The sequence below is a fragment of the Chelonoidis abingdonii genome, chromosome 9 (genome assembly GCF_003597395.2).
Source record: "Chelonoidis abingdonii isolate Lonesome George chromosome 9, CheloAbing_2.0, whole genome shotgun sequence".
NCBI classification, from domain to species: Eukaryota; Metazoa; Chordata; order Testudines; family Testudinidae; genus Chelonoidis; species Chelonoidis abingdonii.
This window is the reverse complement of record NC_133777.1, coordinates 16,043,621-16,059,734: the sequence shown is the minus strand read 5'-3', so window position 1 is coordinate 16,059,734 and position 16,114 is coordinate 16,043,621. Positions and strand designations below refer to the sequence as shown.

The 16,114-nt window shown below is 42.4% G+C and overlaps 1 protein-coding gene across 1 annotated transcript in view; it reads left to right on the top strand.

The window, feature by feature from the left end:
- Positions 1-16,114, top strand: part of MOSMO (modulator of smoothened) — a 48,358-nt gene continuing 32,244 nt past the window's right edge. The window contains exon 1 of the mRNA XM_032802151.2: positions 1-274. Within this exon, the coding sequence (XP_032658042.1) occupies positions 169-274 (106 nt within the window). The 5' untranslated portion in view covers positions 1-168. The remainder of the gene's footprint in view (positions 275-16,114) is intronic.

Here is a 16,114-nt window from a genome sequence, read left to right as displayed (position 1 = left end):
TTCACTTCCGGTGTTGTCGGGAAAGGGGGGTTTCCATTCTTGGTACTGCTGCCGGAGGGAGGGTGGGAGTTGAGGTCTCATGGAGCCGTAGCTGTGAGGAGTCCCCGGCCGGGCCCGGTGTGGGAGCCGGGCGGAGGCCGGACACGGGAGCCGCCGGAGCCGGAGGAGATGGACAAACTGACCATCATCTCAGGATGCCTCTTTCTGGCCGCCGACATCTTCGCCATCGCGAGCCTGGCGAACCCGGACTGGATCAACACCGGGGAGTCCGCGGGTGAGGGGCTGAGCGGGCCTGGAACAGATCAACAGCGAGGGGTCGGGGGCGGAGTGGATCAAAATCAGGGCTCCCGGGGGTGGTGAGGGGGCTGGGCAGGCTGGCTCGCTCCTTACTGGGGAGTCTGTGGGTGAGAGGGCTGGGGGACTTGGGCTGGAACTGGGAACATGTGTCTGGAGCTGGCGCAGGGCCACTGGGAGTGGGTCAGCACCACAGAGCCTATGGCTAGGGGGCGACGGGCACAGCCCGAATTGACACCAGGAGCCTTCGGATGAGGAAGCTGAGGGACGGGGACTAAGTCATAGGGAGCAGTCAAGGTGAGGCGGGGGGGGGAGCTGCTTAAATGAATGTGTGGGGAGTTCCTAGGTGAAGGAGGCTGGTAGTTCTGCGTATTGGAGGAATCTGGGCTAGATAATCTTTGACGAGTCTGAGATAAGAGGGGATTGGACTGAGGGATACTGCAGAGTCTGAGCTGAGAAGTTGATACTCTAGCTGGTTGGTACAGGATATATTCTGGTGGAAATCTATAGAAGGGCTCGAGGGACATGGGGCAGGTGAATTTGGCCAACACGGGTCTGAATCAATGGGAGTAGTCTATGGATTGAGTGAGATATTCTGCGAGAGGAAAATCTGCCGGTGAGAGATTTTAGGGCACTGCCTGGCCGATTTGAACTGGATCAGTATTGGGGGAAATCTGTGTGCGTAGCTAGGCAACCATATTGGATTAAAAATGGTGAGAGATGTGGATAAGAAGCCAGTTTGGTTTGGATCAGTGCTGGAATATCTCTTGATGAGTTCTCCAGTGGGATCAATCCTGGGTAATCCATAATAAGAGAGTGCAGATATTTCAGCCTCACCAGCCCATACTGAGTCAAGACCAGGTTGAGGAGTCACAGAGAATACCAGCCTGGCTGAATTGGACTGGAGTAATAATAGTAAGTTCACACAGAGAAAACCCTAGGATAAGGGACAAGATGGAGCCTGATCTGTCAACCCATTCTGACTGGAATATTCTGGGTATCTGTCTTCTCCTATATAGCTGTACACAGGTACAGAGACTCTTTGAAAAGTCCTTTAATATTGCTGTGTAGCAAAAGCAAAATAAACCAAATTGAAACTCTTGCAAGCTAAACGGGCAGACTGGACCACTACTTGTTTCCACATTGAATTTTAGTCACCTTGGGCAGTGAATTTAGAAGAGTCAGTTTTTCTGTTTATAATTGGTTTCACTTTTTGGGTCTCTGCTGTTATGTTTGTATTTTTAATGTTGGAAGTGAGCTTTAGATCTCATTTTCCCTCCTCCCTATTTCAAAATGTTCTTTGCATCATGTTTTTTAATCTACTTTTAGGCTTAAATCTATATTTTGTTTTGTAATATTTGACATTGTCCCTTTAAAGGAGGACTTTTCAAGTGTTCATATTTTGCTAATATTTCAGTTGCTTTTGTCTATAAAGAAATACATAGTTTTATTTACAATTCATCTTGGCTATTTGGTGGGGCTGGGTTTGCCATGATGAGATGGGCAGGAACTCTATAGAAGGGTTTTTCTTTGATTTTGCACCCAAATGAGCCTAGAAGGTCCTTGTCAGAGAAGGAAGCTGTAATGCCATTCTTGCTAGACCCCATCAGCTGAATATGGGCAAATCAACCTAAACTGATCTCTCATTGACGTTCCAATCTCCTGGCTGTTCCCACAGGAAAGATATAGAATTGTTAAGAACATAAGAATGGCCATACTGGTTCTGACCAGTGGTCCACCAAGCCCTGTATTCTGTCTTCTGAAAAAGCAGCAAAGAATCCTGTGGCACCTTATAGACTAACAGACGTTTTGGAGCATGAGCTTTCGTGGGTGAATACCCATTTCGTCGGATACATGTCTTCCGAAAGTGGCCTGTGCCAGATGTTTCAGAGGGAGTGAACAGAAGAAGTCAGTGTATTGAGTCATACCTTGTCCTCCAGTACCAGCTTCTAGCAGTCACAGATTTAGGGACACCCAGAGCATGGGGTTGCATCCCTGATCATCTTGGCTAATAGCTATTGATGGACGAGTTCTCCATGAACTTATCTAATTCATTTTGAACCCAGTTATACTTTTGGCCTTCACAAGATCCCCTGGCAACAGGTTCCACAGCTTGACTGTGCATTGTGTGAAGAAATACCTCCTTATGTTTGGTTTAATCCTGCTGCTTATTAATTTAATTGGGTGACCCCTGGTTCATGTTTTATGTGAAAGGGTAAATAACACTTCCTTATTCACTTTCTCCGCACCGTTCATGATTTTATAGACCTCTGTCATATTCCTTATCATTTGTCTCTTTTCTAAGCTGAACAGTCCCAGTTTTTTTAGTCTCTCTTTATGTGGAAGCTGTTCCCAACCCTTAATCATTTTTGTTGCACTTCTCTGTGCTTTTTCCCATTCTAATATATCTTTTTTTTGAATTGGGCAACCAGAACTGCATGCAGTAGTCAAGCTATGAGTGTATCGTGGATTTATATAAAGGCATTATGATATTCTCTGTCTTATTATCTATCCTTTTCCTAATGGTTCCTAACATTCTGCTAGCTTTTTTGACTTCTGCACATTTATCAGATGTTTTCAGAGAACTATCCATGATGACGCCAAGATCTCTTTCTTGAGTGGTAACAGTTAATGTAGACCCCATCATTTTGTATGTATAATTAGGATTATGTTTTCCAACGTGCATTACTTTGCATTTATCAATGATGAATTTCATCTGCCATTTTCTTGCCCAGTCACATAGTTTTGTGAGATCCCTTTGCAACTCTTTGAAGTCTGCTTTGGACTTAACTACTCTGAGTAATTTTGTATTGTCTGAAAACTTTGCCATCTCACCTTTTACTCTTTTTTTCCAGATCATTTATGAATAACTTTGATCAGCTCTGGTCCCAGTACAGATTCTTGGGGGATTCTGCTATTTATCTCTATCCACTGTAAAAACTGGCCACTTATTCCTAGCTATTGTATCTTTCACTAGTTACTGATCCGTGAGAGCAGTGGGATAAGGTCCTTACTTTGCTGAAGAGCCTTTGGTGAGAAGCCTTGTCAAAGACTTTCTGAAAGACCAAATACACTATGTCCACTGGATCACCTCTGTCCACATGTTTGTTGACACCTTCAAATAATTTTGATACATTGGTGAGGCATGATTTCCCTTTACAAAAGCTGTGTTGATTCTTCCCAACTTATTGTGTTCAGCTGCGGTTTCAACCAATTTGTCTAGTACTGAAGTCAGGCTTACTGGCCTGTAATTGTCAAAATTGCCTCTGTAGCCTTTTTAAAAAATTAGTGTCACATTAGCTATCCACCAGTCATCTGGTACAGATGCTGATTTAAGTGTTAGATTGTATACCACAGTTAGTAGTTTCATATTTGAGTTTCTTCGAAACTCTTGGCTGAATGCTGTCTGGTCCTGGTGATTTATAACTGTTTAATGTTCTAGTTTCATGCTTCTGTGCTGGACTTTGCTGCCTTTGCCATCCTATCTATGATCGCGGTGGCTGCTGGTTCAGAGATGTTGCTGTGCATAGTGCAGGGATACCTGGACAGCAGTTTTTAGAAGAAAAGAGGATTTAGAATAGGTTACTATCAGCATCTGTGTTATAAGTTTGTGCTGAGATTCTCTTTTGATTTTCCCTGCCCCTACACAAGTTTCACATCTTCACTACTTGATGTTTAGGCCCCACTCAAGGGTTTAAATAAACTCATTGCAATGGAGACTATTCATGACCCAGTGGTGGTTCATAGGTTTCTAATTTTGGTGTAGGAAGGCAATTAGAAACAAGTCAGCTATTAGGAGTTGATTAATCTTTAGCCACAGGAGTGCCCAGTCATTCAATATGGGAGTTTGTGTGGCTTTTTAGGTGCCCGTCTATTGTTATGGGAACTCTTTTGCCCCTTGTTAATGGCACTGAGAAGAGTAGGACATTTCTCCCTTCCAGCGTTAAGCATGCAAGGACCTCCTGGCTGACTACAGCACTTTTCCTATAGCTAGTTGTGATTATCTCCCTTACGCCTTGCCTGCGAGTCAGTCCTCCTCTGTTATAACTCTGCTACTGCGCGGGACTCTAGAAAGTGAGCCGTTGTGCAGGGATTTTTAAATCTAATAAAGTTGAGTATGTTTAAAATGTGTAGATAGGATTTTTTTTTGTAAATCACTGCTCATGTTGTTCTATCACACAGACCTGGAAGGGCTCAACAAGCTTTTGTTCGTTTTCTATCACACTGGACTCGTGCTCTTAAGCTTTCCTTGATCTGAGTAGACTGCAGCCCTGTCTTTTTCTTTTGCTTCTCTGACACGCTTCCTTGACACAGGCTCTGTCTGTTACCCCTTCATGGAGATGGTGCCCCAAGACCCAGCTGGCTTAGGCCTCCAGGACTAGTGCTCCCAAGTAGCTTAAGCATACCCTTTCCCAGAGCTCCAACCTTGTGGGTGCTCTTCAGGGACACATTGTAGTAGGGGGCAGGGTGGATGGGAAACAGACACAGACTTCGTAAGGGATCCCCAAACCCAATCATACTACTTTAGATAGCACAAAAGATATACAGACCTAGGCAAAACAATAAAACATCTATATGCATTTGCTTGTCTTAGCTTTCTCTCTGCTTTTAGGTGTTCTTTGGACTCCGGTCAGATTCGTCTAAGGCAATGGTTCTCAACCAGGGATATTCATACCACTGGGGGTATGCAGAGATCTTCCAGGGGATACATCAACTCATCTAGATATTTGCCTAGTTTTATCACAATCTACATAAAAAGGACTAGCAAAATCAGTACAAACTAAAATTTCATAAATTACTTTTTTATACTGCTCTATATGCTATACACTGAAATGTAAATACAATATTTATATTCCAATTGCTTTATTTTGTAATATGGTAAAATTATAATTTTTCAGTAATCGTGTGCTGTGACACTTCAATTTTTATGTCTGATTTTGTAAGCAAGTAGTTTTTAAGTGAGGTGAAACTAGGGAGTATGCAAGACAAATCAGCCTCCTGAGAGGGGTACAATAGTCTGGAAAGGTAGAGAACCACTGCTCTAAGGAGTCTAGGAACAGCCCCCTCCTGCACATGGCTTCTGCTTCTAATCACCCAGTTGCCTTCTTGCTCTGCTGCTTTCACAGTTAAACAGGCTCCCTTGCTATGAAAGCCTGCCCCCTCTCCTTCCTCTTCCTGGCTCTGTGAGTTCCTTGAGTTTATAAGGGTTTGTCTGCATGTTGAGTTGCTGTGCAGCAAGCCAGAGTCTGGTGCTACAGCACACCAGCTTGCTGTGCAGTAACTCACTGTATAGACATGACTGCGGTGGCGTATGGCTTAGTGTACTACTTCTTCAGAGCGTAATATGCTAAGCCATGCTCTGGGACTTTCACTGCGCTGTAGCAATTTCATGGCAAATTACTGGGTAGGAATCTGGTGTGCTGAAGATTGACACCTTAACTTGTGCAGTAACTTGCATGTAAATGACCCCTTAATCCTACAACTAACCCCTACTTCCTTTGTTCTGCTCCTTTAGAAATTTTGCTGCTACAAACCCCAGCCCACTTCATAGAATCTGGAGAAAACTGGCTTCCGCCAGACTTTAGCCATCTCATTTTCTCTGGGGCAGGTCTGTTCAGTAGTAGGAGGCCTTTAGTTGCTGTATCTTTCAAAGACCGACTTTGGACAGGGGACATGAGTTAAGAATATGGTAAATGGCTTAAGTATACAGAGTTCATAATATCAAATAAATTCCTTAATTGCACATACACAGATTCCATCAAATTGTCATCTCGTCACTTTCTGTAGGACCTAAAAATGTTTTTACTTTCTCTGCTGGTGTGGAAACAGGATAACAGACACTGCTTCCAAACTCTTATGGAAACACAAATGAGCAAAGATCGTATGGATATAAAGGTGCTGCATATAGTACACTAAAGTTCGTATTAAAGAAACAAGCTCTATCACATCTCTATATAATGTAAAAATCAGTACTTGAACTGTTCTGCTGGGCAGTCATTAAATATTAATTATATCACTGTTTATTACCGAAGGATCAGATGTCATTTCCATTCTAAATCTCCTTTAGAAGTGCAAGTGAAACAGTCTTCATTAAGCTAAAGCTTGGCAAACCTTGGGAGTGCATGGATTTTTCTAACGCACTAGACCATTCAGGTAATGTTTTGACAGACTGAGATTTCTTTTGTCTGGTGATGCCAAAGAAGCTGCTGAGTAGATACAATCTTAAAAGAAAGCTGTTAGTTCTTAGATTTGTATCAACATGAAAAACCACGTATTGTTACAATGTAAAACTTTATTTTTAAAATATTTTTTGTACTAAAAAAATAAAACATTCCAAAATAAGCATTTCATCTAAACTGATAGCTTAAGGGAAAAAAGAACTAAGATGTCCATTATATCAAGGATTTCTTGGGCTTAGTACTGCGCTTAGTACTCTTTAAGCACTATAATTACACCTGGAGGAATTTTGCACCACTGCACATGTGCAGAATTTATGTCCCCCTGCAAATTTGTTTACTTTCCCACAGAAAAATGACTTTCTGACAGGGAAGTAAAGGGAAACCACAAGAGCAGTCATGCGACCCTCCTCAGCAGTATATTTCAGGTGCCCAGGGCAGCCAGCAGAGAGGTAAATCACTGTGGGGCAGGTGGCGGGACTGGGGAAGACCCAGCTGGTGGCTCCTACCCTATGCCGGGCTAAGCTGCTAGTCCCGGCTGGGCTGGGGAGGACGGGACTTCATTTTCCCCTGCACGACATCCGGGGCTATGTCAGACCCACCCCCAGATTTCTCTCCCAGCTGTAGGAAGATCTGCAGACTCCCCTCCTTGCCCCACATGCTTCCTGCACCCATCGCTCCTCAGCTGCAGGGGGAAGGATCATTGTACAGGGAGCTGCTCCTCCACCTGCCCGACTCCCCCTCATACCCAGAGCATCCTGATGAGCCGAGCCTTCCCCTCCTCCCTAGCACTCGGACCACCCTGATGAGCCACCTGCACCCAGATATCCACCATACCGAGCCTTACTCCCAGCATCTGGACTCCACCACTGAGCCCCCAAACCCCAACACACACACCCTGCTGAGCCACAGTAACCTTCACCTGGACCACTCCCCCTGCAGAGTCCCATCACCATTGCACCCAGAACCCCCCAACAAACCCCTGTGCATCCAGTCCCTCTGCCCCACCTGTACCCTTGTCAGGATTGGGTGCAGGTCACTGCTGAGTCTGTTTGCGGGGAGGCTGCACAATGATCTCCCACCTCTGTTTTAGGGCACTGTAGTAGTAGTCATCATCATCATCATAATAGTAAGGCATAGATGTGATGGAAAGCATTAATTATTTGCTTTTTTGAATTTCTGGTGTTTGGGCATATAGGAAGGACTGTTTTCTCCTACATAGGCAGACTCTCCTAAAGGTAGATACCTGTTTCGGCCTAGTTATTTGACATAGCTAGAAGATGTATGAGAGCTCTGATCATCCTTTTCTGTTTGCCCTTTAGTGGAGACAGTATTAATTCACGTTTTTTAAAGTAGCAGTATATTTATTTCTGGCACATACGGGTGCAAAATGTTATTCCTGTGTTTCCAGCATCTTTGTTAAATTATTCAAACTCTAGTTGGTTTTACAGAATCTGACATCAGGCCATCATTTTTCATTAAGCACAGATCTGGAAGCCAGTAACTTGAGTTCAAGTATCAGAGGGGTAGCCGTGTTAGTCTGAATCTGTAAAAGCAGCAGAGAATCCTGTGGCACCTTATAGACTAACAGACGTTTTGGATCATGAGCTTTCGTGGGTGAATACCCACTTCGTCAGATGAATGTAGTGGAAATTTCCAGGGGCAGGTATATATATGCTAGCAAGCAAGCTAGAGCATAACCGGTTATTCATTCGGGGGCATGGGCCTGTTTCTAGCAGAATTGAGGTGTGAAAACCAAGGGAGGAAAAACTGGTTCTGGTTGGCAAGCCATTACAGTCTTTGTTCAGACTGACCTGAGCTGATTGGTGTCAAATTTTGCGATGATTGAGCTCAGCATTTTCTCTTTGAAGTCTGGTCCTGAAGTTCTGGTGCACGCATTAGTAGCTTCTAGCCTCAGACCAATTCCATGCAAACAACCCCGGTGCCAACTCTGCCACAATACTACACGGCGACAACACAGGACTAACCAGTCAGCAAACGCTACTACTACGACGCCCAAGTTCATCACTTGCACGTCCACTGTATAATACGCCTCATTGCCAGCATGCCCTCTGCTATGTATCATCGCCAAACGGACCAGTCTCTCGGAAAAGGATGCATGGACACAATCAGATTTGGAATGGCAATATACAAAAACGTGTAGGAGAAGCACTTCACCTCCCTTGGCGCCACCTATGAAGCCTTAAGGGTGGCCATCCTTGCTCTGTGCAAAAACTTCGGACAGATTCAAGAGGAACTGCTGAGCTTTCATTCTCTGCAATTTGCACCATCAGCAGAGATTACAAGATCTGTGAATGCTTGCACTACAGAACCGCTAATTTCTCTTCCCTGGTTTTCACACCTCATGCTGGAACGGGGCCTCATCCTCCCTGATTGAACTAACCTGGTTATCTCTAGCTTCCTTGCTAGCATATATATACCTGCCCCTGGAAATTTCCACTACATTCATCTGATGAAGTGGGTATTCACCCACGAAAGCTCGTGATCCAAAACGTCTGTTAGTCTATAAGGTGCCACAGGATTCTCTGCTGCTTTTAACTTGAGTTGTTACTCCAGCATTATTTTTAAAGTGCCATGAAGTACTAGCTTTTTTTACCTTCCTTTTTGGGGGTAAAATTGTAATAAAAATTACAGGAAGGCTGGATGACCTTCTCCCAACTAAGTGTTTTAATTGCCTTTTTTTCTTTGTATCAAGTCCGTGATTCTTCCTTCAGTATTCAGCTTACTTACAAACAGTAACATTTCCAAAAGCATTAAGCTCTGGTGAATTAGGTACTTTTGAAAATTTTATCCGGTCACAACACAGCTAAAATTGAGTTACATTCAGTATCTGGGGAAGCTGCTTGTCTTTTCTTTCAATTCCCACTCCCCTCAGAATATGTTGAATTCTGTATTTGCTTTATGTGTACGCTATACATAGTGGAAAACATATCTTGCTAACATTTTAACTTTGAGGTTCTACTGGTCTTTCACTGTTCACCAATCAAATAACTGGATTTTTCACTTAAGAAGAATCTAGCTACTATTGATACAATATGGTACAGATTAGAGCCTTTCTAATTCTAACATGTGATTCATTTAGGTATATAGTTATTAAAAGTAAAGCTTTTGCTTAATATGTGCCATACAGCTAGGATGCTTTACTATCAGCAGTGTCAAAGCAACATCCCAGGACGCTTCTCAGGAAGGAGAGAGATTAGTATCTTCAAAGTCTTATGTTTCTTCCTAATGGCCCATCAAGGCAGATGGTCTGCTGTCTGGTAAGTGTTTCCCACGTATACACACAGTTGTAATTGTTATATAGTCAATATTCCTAACTTTAGATACAGAAATTATACATTTAGTAAATCATAACCTTTCCAATTATATCTCACATGACCCATGTTGCATAAAATATATCTGTTATGCCATATTCATATCTTAACAGTATTTCTATGAAGAATATGAGGTGTAACATCACACCATGAATACATGCTTTTAGAAGAAGGAATATGAACGCAGAGGTTGGACAGGGAAAGCTTTGGGTATGATGAGTTAGGCAAGTATTTAGAGAAAAATAAAAGTACTATACAATTTCTCTGAGAAAGAAAAAAGGTCTTGATATACTTCCTCACTTCTCTTTACACCGAATCTTTTCTTGATGACAGCCTCTTAGCATAAATTATTTATACTCATTTACATTTTTAAATATTAGTCCAGTTGAACAGTGCTCACCTTAGGGCTTGAACCTCAGCACCAACATCTTTTCCTGCAGATGTATGAATGCTGCATTAGCGATGCTGGGCTGTCCTAGTGCTCGGTGTTTCAAATAGTTTTAGTTAATAATATTACCATTAGTCACTGACAGCCAAAAGGTACGAACGACCATGTTTATAGACAGCAAATACAAGCAGTCTAGCTTTGTGATGCACATCATGAAGATGACTCGCTAATTCTCTTCCCATTTTGTTTCATAGTTTTCTTCTTCCAGTGTTTCCCTGTCCTTCTCAATCACTCTGTTCTCCCTCCCCAAGCTTTCTTGCCTTGTTTACCCTCCATACAGTGCTGCTCCACTTGCTGTTGCTGAACAATCCCTGCCCATAATGGTGGCACACAGCTAGGGTGGCCATATGTCCTGTTTTGACCAGGACAGTCCCTTTTTTAAGCCCTGTCCTGACACTCCCGACTTTTTTCCAAAAGGAGGCATTTGTCATGTTTGCTCTTGCTGACATGATCAGTTGGCAAGAGCAAACAGGACAAATGCCCACTTCTGTGTTTAAAAAAAAAATAAAAAAAAATAGGGTGCAGCTGAGAGGGGGCAAGTGGAGATGCCGGCTCCCTGCAGGGGGGAAGCAGGGCTGTGTGGGAGTGAGCAGCTTTCCAGCATGAGGGACCCCCACAGGTTCCAGCGACCCAGCAACAGCATGCGGGGGGGCCCTCTGGCAAGCAGCTGGTGGTGTCCAATTTTCTCTTTGGAAAATATGGTAGATATCCTACGCACAGCACTTCTCTCTTTCTCTTGTAGATGCTATGAAGAGTATTGTGTAGTTCCATTTAGGGGAGAGGAGGGAGGGAAATGCAGAGGAAAAGGAGGAGAGCCATCAAGCAGCCAGCAATGACCCTGCAGCTCTGAGACAGAAAAAGAGGCAGGCATCCTCTTTCCCAAGTGCTCCACTGCCAAGAGGCTGGGAATCCTGGTTTTTGAACGTCAGTAATGGCACTGAGAGTTCACTGATTTGCACTCATTCTAAACTATCAGTGGATTACCATCTGACAGCTGCATAGTGGTATCTGTGAAATGAATTGGTGGTATCTGTCTAGTTCTTAGTGGAAAATGTCCACATCATAAACAACCTTCTTCCAGTTGACACTTGTTGTTAGTATCTAGAGCAGTGGTTCTTAACCAGGGGTCTGAGGCCCACTAAGGGGCCATGAGGAGGTTTCAGGAAAGCCACCAAACAGGGCTGGCATTAGACTTGCTGGGGACCAGGGCAGAAAACCATAGTCCCACCACCTGGGGCTGAAGCCAAAGGCTGAGCAACTTAACTTCACAGGGCCACCTGTGGCATGGGACCCTGGGTAATTGCCATGCTAGCTATCCCCTAACGCTGGCCCTGGCTTTTATGTGCAGAAAAATAGTTGCTGTGGCACAGACAGGCCTGGGAATTTTTATAGCATGTTGGGGAGCCTCAGAAAGAAAAAGGTTGAGAACCCCTGTTGTAACCTGAGTCTGTCTTCTTAGGGCATGGTGAGATGCATGGGCGTGTGCTGTTAATATCGTGATGGTAAACAGAGACTTCCATATGTAAACTTGCGATACGGAGGAGACTTTCAAAAGCACCAAGGGATTGAGAAGTACAATTTCCATTGACTTTCAGTGCAGAGTTTTGGTTTCCCCCTGGAAATAACCTTTCCTTCCTAGGTGCCATCTGTAAGTGCCTACTGTTCAGTTATTCAAACAAAGCATAATGGCTTTCCATGGCCTAGAGTTATACAGTAGTTAAACTATTAAGAAGTTATAGTGCAGACAGAACCAAGGAATATGCAAGTCCAAGAAAAATATTAATACCATATGTCTTTAAAATATTATGAAAGTCGTCTTTTGACTAAAAATTAAAAGAATAATAAAGCTGCAGAAGGAAATGGTTCTGTTTTTAAAAAGTATTTCTAAGTCCATTGAATTGCACTAGTTACCTTACTTTGAAATATAGCTGGGTGAAATTCACTTTTTTTGTGTGTGCAGTTTTTTTTACCCCTCCTGTTATTCAGTTTTGATAATAAAAGTACTATCTTTACTCAAAAAAGCCCCATTTTCACTCTGAAATAGGCCTGAGTTCCTGAAACAGGTTAATAGTTATACTCAATGTAAACCAACAGCTTGTAAGCATGATCCTCCCTGTGCAGACAGGACCAAAGTGTTATAGCCAGGTTGAAATTGTGCTTTAAACTTGGTAAAGTCCATGTTTAACTGTTCTTGAGAAGTCATTTTCAGAGTATGCATATGCCTTTTTTTAAAAGCCTCCAGATTCTTCCTTCCACTTTTTGCACGTGACAGTTTGGGGAAGGGAAAAGAGGACAGAGAGTGAGTTTCCCTTGAAGACAGCATCTGTTGGTAGGCTTCTGAAAACAAGGACTTAAGCTGGAGAAAAGGATAAGAATATGTTGTGAGAGTGAGACCACCCTTAAATTTGTTCCATCACTTGCTCCCCTCCTTTGTCCTTAAGGTTCACCTTTGTTGGCAGAGGAGCAGTGATTAAATGCCTTGATGTGAAGATTACTGCTGCAGTACAACGAACCAGTTGCAAAACATCTGACGTTTTAAGCTTCCATGGGAAACTTTCAACAACCTTTTATGTATTATAGCCAGTTCCCTTTTAAAAATCAAGTGGGAAATCATATTAATATTTTGTCTGTCCTCAGGGTGAGAATACAGCCAATAACATCTATGGGAATTAGGTATGTGTCCAAGGAAGAATATGCTCTCCTAGTGGTATTGTTTCACATTTTGCAAAATAGATGACAGCCAGCACTGAACTATATCATTAATTGCTATAAACAGGTTGTACACAGCTGTTCATTGACTCTTGGTTTTTATTGCTGTTGGCTGTTGTGTTCAACTTCAACTCTTACCTTGATTATTCTGAAATAGGGGAAGCCATATGACCTCAGACACTTTCTTCAATTGGCAGAGGCTTGATGCCTTAAAGGATCAGGAATGTTCTCCTATTGAATGTCATCTGATGTTTCTTTATATTTTTTTTAACCTTATGTAGTATTTACTTATAACCAAGGTCCACTGTACTCCATGCCAAGCTAGGCCTAAATTCTGGGGAGGGGTCCTTAAAGGGATAGAAATTTGGTGGCAGCTCCAGTTATATTACAAAAATTTATTTGAAATATAAAAATGAATAATAAAAACACAACAGTAGCAACTCATATGTTTGTTTTTATATTAAATCTACTTTATTTTATGCTGTGCCCACATTTTGAGTCTTCAATATGACACCGATTGTCTTTAGGTTTCAGTGAGTCCCATTCCATTAATACGGAAGATAAGATACCTGTTCATAAGCCGAATATTTCTGGTAAAAAAGTGATGCCTCAAAGAGCGAGGGTTGGCTTATAAACGGGGCTACACCAAAATTTGATGATTTTAAATTCTATGGAATCATTGAATTGAATATCTAATACATTATCATTTTGTTTACCTGGAGTGTTCACAGGCATGGAGCCCCTCAGCTCCCTGTGGCAACGGTTCGCCGTTCCCAGCCAATGTGTTTATCAGAAACCAATGTAATGCCTCTTCATATTCCTAGAGTATATTTGTTCTTTTAAAAATAAATAAATAAGCCAACAGAAAGGACAATTTTAAAGCAGCATTACAGTAGTTGATGTTACTTTATCAAGTCCATGTCCCTGAGTGGGTGGGATTTAGTTGTTTTCTTTTGGGGAGAAAGACATAACTGATATTAAACTGATATTTCTTTGGATTTTTGACTAAGCTGAAGATGGTGCCCATACAGTAGTGTACTTCATCTTATTAAATTTTTTATGCAAGTTCCTTGAACAGTTACCAAGTTAAAACAAAGGGGAGAAATTGAGTAGTCTGTGCAAGTGATATTTTCAGATGATATGGAAAATGAGCTAGAATCAGCACGTTCTGAAACCTAGTCATTAATCCAGGAGTAGGCCAGAGTAAGACAGCATTCCTTGTATGTGAGTTCGTCCCATCCTCAGTGTGGACCCCGATAGTGCTCTGCCTCTTTTGGCTGATCTGAACTTTGTTCATGCTATATATTGGAGTGTTGTGCTACCGGGTGACTAGACTAGGACGTAGGTCATATCATGTCACTGATGTAAAAATTGAACAGATTTGAACAGTAACTTAGCAGTAGTGAGACTGAAATAATTAACAGGGGCTTCTCAGCAAGAATGATGAAGAAGTCCTGGTGGTACGTTAATGTCTGATCTGTTGAGGAGTATCATTTTACATTCCTGTCTGAAGCCAAATATAACTCATCAGAAGTTTAAATGGCAGAACAGCTGTAGTATCATAGCTTCTGGCTTCCCTTCCAAAAGTGAGGAACAAAACTGCTGCAGTTGATTAGAAAAATCACTCTGAATATTGGATACTGGTGTAGTAAATATATCAATGTAGTTGCATTTAGGCACTTTGCAATCAAGCTGTCAGTTTTCAAGGTGCATGGGTTTGGGTGTTTTACCAAATTTTATGTTAAATGTGCAAGAAGAAAGTTCTTGTCCTTTCAGCCCAGTCACACTTTAAAATTTCTAAAGGTTCTAGTTCTCATTGACAACATCATCTTATTGTGGCAACGCTTATAATGTCAAAATAAACCACCAGAAGGATGCGAATTTTTAGAGATCCTGATTACGCACATTTTAAAAAATGCTGTGCTATAAACTAGGAAAGATTACTGTTAGCATGGGCTGATTTCTTGGCTTTGGTATGTAAGAGCACAGAAGAGTCTTTGTTTTGTTCTTGGCAGAGCTATTTCTGGGTTGTTGCCTGAGGATAACTTTCTCAACATGTGGTGGTCCATCTTGTCTAAAAATACATAAATTAAATAAACTCCAATACCTGTGTGGTACTGGAAACCCAGAATGTTGGAATTAGAAAATAGACTAGCCTTAACTGGATGATGTCCTCTTGTTTTTAAGCTGAGTTCAATTAAAAATATTTTATGTGGGCCTCATGCATTTAAATGTCTGTTACTTGTAGAGGAGGAGTTTAAAGCTGGTCCTAGTGTCTCTGCTGCAGTGATCATTTATCTTCCTCACTTTTTAGTGTGGTTTGGTTTTTTTGGTCTGAATTTAGCACTGATGCAAGGTCCTGCATCAAGAACTCTTAAGACCTAAGTTGTCGTCATAGCCACAGTATAGACACAGCATGGAGAGCAGCAGCAGGGCAAGCTTTCCTGCCTTGCTCTGCTAACATACATCAACCCTAACTTGGAGGCTGACTTAGAATAGTTCAGTTTCAGGACTCATCAGTTCTTGATACATCTCCTCAGAGTGCCAAGAAGGATTTAGTCAGTGCCACTGTGATTGTTTTTGTGATGTGGACTCTGAGATGGTGGTCCATCCGGACAACTTGCTTCATTATTGACTGCCGAATAGTAATCTGAGTAACAACTTTTGGTCACTATCTTTGTGAACTGAGTTTGAACTAGTGACATAGGCCTGGTCTACACTACGCGTTTAGACCGAGTTTAGTAGCGTTAAACCGATTTAACCCTGCACCCGTCCACACGAGGCCCTTTTATATTGATATAAAGGGCTCTTAAAACTGTTTTCTGTACTTCTCCCCGACAAGAGGAGTAGCCCTGAAATCGGTATTGCCATGTCGGATTAGGGTTAGTGTGGCCGCAAATCGACAGTATTGGCGTCCGGGCAGTATCCCACAGTGCACCACTGTGACCGCTCTGGAAAGTGATCTGAATTCGGATGCTCTGGCCAGGTAGACAGGAAAAGCCCTGCAAACTTTTGAATTGCATTTCCTGTTTGCCCAGCGTGGAGCTCTGATCAGCACGGGTGGCGGTGCAGTCCCAAATCCAAAAAGAGCTCCAGCATGGACCGTACGAGAGATACTGGATCTGATTGCTGTATGGGGAGACAAATCTGTT